This window comes from Tupaia chinensis, unplaced genomic scaffold (genome assembly GCF_000334495.1).
Source record: "Tupaia chinensis unplaced genomic scaffold, TupChi_1.0 Scaffold000114_1, whole genome shotgun sequence".
Lineage (NCBI taxonomy): Eukaryota > Metazoa > Chordata > Mammalia > Scandentia > Tupaiidae > Tupaia > Tupaia belangeri.
In genome coordinates, this window is record NW_006159578.1 from 13551 (window position 1) to 16904 (window position 3354).

Genomic DNA, 3354 nt, shown 5'->3' on the forward strand with positions numbered 1-3354 from the left:
ACATGAAAAAAATGTGAGTTGAGTTTATGTTTTTTAAAAAAGTGTTTAGTAAATCAGCAGACAGCACAGCGGTTACATCGATGGACTCCCACATGGCCTTCATGGTTAGAATCCTAGACCCGGTGTCTTAAAAATCATGCCAGAAAAGGGATTGTGGCTTGGCAATCCCTCTTGAAGGGTGATTTTTGCTTTCTGTCTCTCTATCTCTGTCTGTTCGGTGAGCACACATGGCCTACAACAAAAATCTCTCTTAAAAATGGTGGAGGGGTATTGAGAATTCTTTACTTGTATCAGTAAATACTTACACTATTAAGTATTATATGAGATGTTATGTGTATACCTGCTTTTCCCTAAACTAAGGAGCGTCGCTGCTTTTGTAGTTTTCTTATACAGTTATTATAGAAATAAATGTGCACATAACACAGCTTTATCCCATTATAATATCTGCTTACTTTCTTTCAGTGAACACTATTCCCAATAAGATGGGGACTGTAAACTACACAACTGTAACAGAGCTCATGATTTTGGGGCTAACAGAAGATGCTACAGTGTGTGCCGTTTTGTTTGTTGTGTTTCTAGGAATCTATGCTGTCACCTTAGCGGGCAACATCAGCATAATCACGTTAATCAGAAGCAGCCCTCAGCTAAACACCCCAATGTACCTTTTCCTCAGCCATCTGGCCTTTGTGGATATTGGGTATTCCTCATCAGTGACACCTGTCATGCTCATTGCCTTCCTCAGAGAAGGAATATTGATCCCTGTGGCAGGCTGCGTGGCTCAACTCTGTTCTGTGGTGACTTTTGGGACGGCTGAGTGCTTCCTGTTGGCTGCCATGGCCTATGATCGCTATGTGGCCATCTGCTCTCCCCTGCTCTACTCCACCCGCATGTCCCCTAGAATCTGCATTTTCCTACTGGGGATGTCTTATCTGGGTGGGTGTATAAATGCTTGGACATTTACTGGTAACTTATTACGTCTGTCCTTTTGTGGTCCAAATAAAGTCAATCACTTTTTCTGTGACTATTCGCCACTTTTGAAGCTTTCTTGTTCTCATGATTTTACTTCTGAAATAAGTCCAGCCATTTCTTCTGGCTCCATCATTGTAGTGACTGTGTTTATCATTGCTCTCTCTTACGTCTACATCCTCTTCTCAATCCTGAAGATGCGCTCCACTGAGGGGCGCCACAAGGCCTTCTCCACCTGCAGCTCCCACCTCACCGCAGTCACTCTGTACTATGGGACCATTACATTCATTTATGTGATGCCCAAGACCAGCTACTCAACTGACCAGAACAAAGTGGTGTCTGTGTTCTACACAGTGGTCATCCCCATGTTGAACCCCCTCATTTACAGTCTGAGGAATAAGGATGTTAAAGAATCCATGAGAAAATTTATGGCTAGGACTCGGTGGTGGTCCTAAATAAACCTGATTTTGGTAATAAACACCATATATCAAGGAAAGTTCCTGCAGGAGAAAGAACAATATACCAGATAATTTTCAGTGTATATTTATGATATTCTATGCTCTTACATTTTTGTCTCTTTCTCAGAATATTTCAGCGTAAAATATAGACATGGATTCATTAAGATAGAAGCATTTAAGAACAACAACAAAAAAGGCTTTATCCTTCCTCTACCCACCAGGTCTTGTGTCTTTAAGTAAAAATTTTCAAACATATATTCTGTGCTCTTTAAATGAAGTCTTTGGAATTAATAGTTGTGGACGCATTCAAACCCCCTTGAATGAGACATAAAAGAGTACTGTTGCCATCCAAGCCCTCCTATGTGGAAGAGATGGTCTTTGAGCTCTGCAGCACTGTAGATGCTGAAGCTAGTAATGCAGGTGGTTAAAAAGCTTGTTTCTCTTAATCTGAGTCTGACCAACAGAATTCCTCCCACGGTACTTCTGCAGACGAGCCTGATATAGCCATCTTGGAATACTCTGAACCTTTCCTTGGCTACTCATGCTTCCTTTTCAGGAATATACTCCACAAACTATCTTAAAGAGTTTCTAAAGGACAGCCTATTGAAGGCTAATTGGAACAGCCTGGCTCCTGTGGTGATAAGATGTAAAGAACCATTTTTAGGTTACTTTTTTCAGGGGATATATATGTCACACACTTTTGTAATGTCTATTGAGCCACCTTTTTTTATCGTCTGTGATATTGAAAGTTCTTGGTTTCTTACACATAATCTCACTAGAAATGTCACAACTTTGAAAATGCCCTCCCTTTGGCAGATTAACCTTAATTTTTAGAATTTAAAAGTATTTACCTTAGTAAAGATCATCCTATTTTCTGTCTGAATATATTTTAATAGTATAGTATTTTTAGAAACCTGAAGTTTTCCTTTAATTAAAATGCCAACATTAGATTAAGGATTATTACTATTATTATTATTATTATTATTATTATTATTACTACTACTTGTCATAGGGTACATGCACTCACTGGAGAGATAAAGAGAAAGAGAGAGAAAGAAAGAAAGTGAGAAATCACTCCCTGGGAGGATGGCCATGCCACAATACCTTCTCCTTATGCTCCTCTAAGGATTTGGGGGCATTCATGCACACGCAATGTGGTGTTTTCTGGTTCTGTTCTGAGACTAGAGTTAGCCATGTGGGATCCATCATCTTAATCATCATGCTACCTGCTGGCCCAATATCAGAGTAATTTTAATAAAAGTTAGTTATATAATGGGATCTTTCTATTTAATATTCCACTGTAATTCCACTGTTTTCAACATTAAGTCTAATATCTTTAAGTACTTGAAGTAGTATTCATATTTCCAGGCCTCTGTAATTTAGCTATAATGGTAGAATTTTGAAACGGAAAGTCTGGTTAGAGTCCCCTGTATTCTACCTCTCCACGATCCTCCAATATATTTTTTAATGAGTTTTTTTTCCATAGAGCATATGCATGTGCCAGAGAGAGACAGAGAAGATGAGAAAAAACCTCGTGGGAGGATGGCCACACTACAATCTCTTCTCCACCATTGCTCTCTCAGGATTTTGGACCTGTATACACATGCATCCAGGGTGATTTTTCATGTCACCAGATATAGGACTTTAACCACAGAACTGGCCATATGAGATCCAGTGCCTTAGACTCCATGCCACCTGCTCGCCCACCCTCCAATAATATTTAAACATTGAATTCCTTAAATTAAATTATTTTCTGTTCTAAACAATTAGAAGATTTTTTTCTCTTTGCTAAACTAATCCTGACTGCTCTACACCAGGGGCCTCATCTAGGGTCAAAAACTTCATACCCAAATGGCACAAGATAACCATGATGTCCTCTGGGATTATTATACCTATATCAAGAGAAAGAAGGTTACTCTTGCCTTCTAGA

General features: G+C 39.2%; 1 protein-coding gene across 1 annotated transcript; it reads left to right on the plus strand.

The window, feature by feature from the left end:
* The first annotated feature begins 482 nt into the window (after positions 1-482).
* LOC102468118 (olfactory receptor 508) lies at positions 483-1421 on the plus strand. The gene has a single exon (XM_006143977.1). It carries the CDS (start codon positions 483-485, stop codon positions 1419-1421), a length of 939 nt encoding a protein of 312 aa, XP_006144039.1.
* The last annotated feature ends 1933 nt before the right edge of the window (positions 1422-3354 follow it).

What these genes read in the sequence shown, in the direction of transcription:
- LOC102468118 (XM_006143977.1), top strand. Translation starts at nt 483, where the DNA reads ATGGGGACTGTAAACTACACAACTGTAACAGAGCTCATGATTTTGGGG.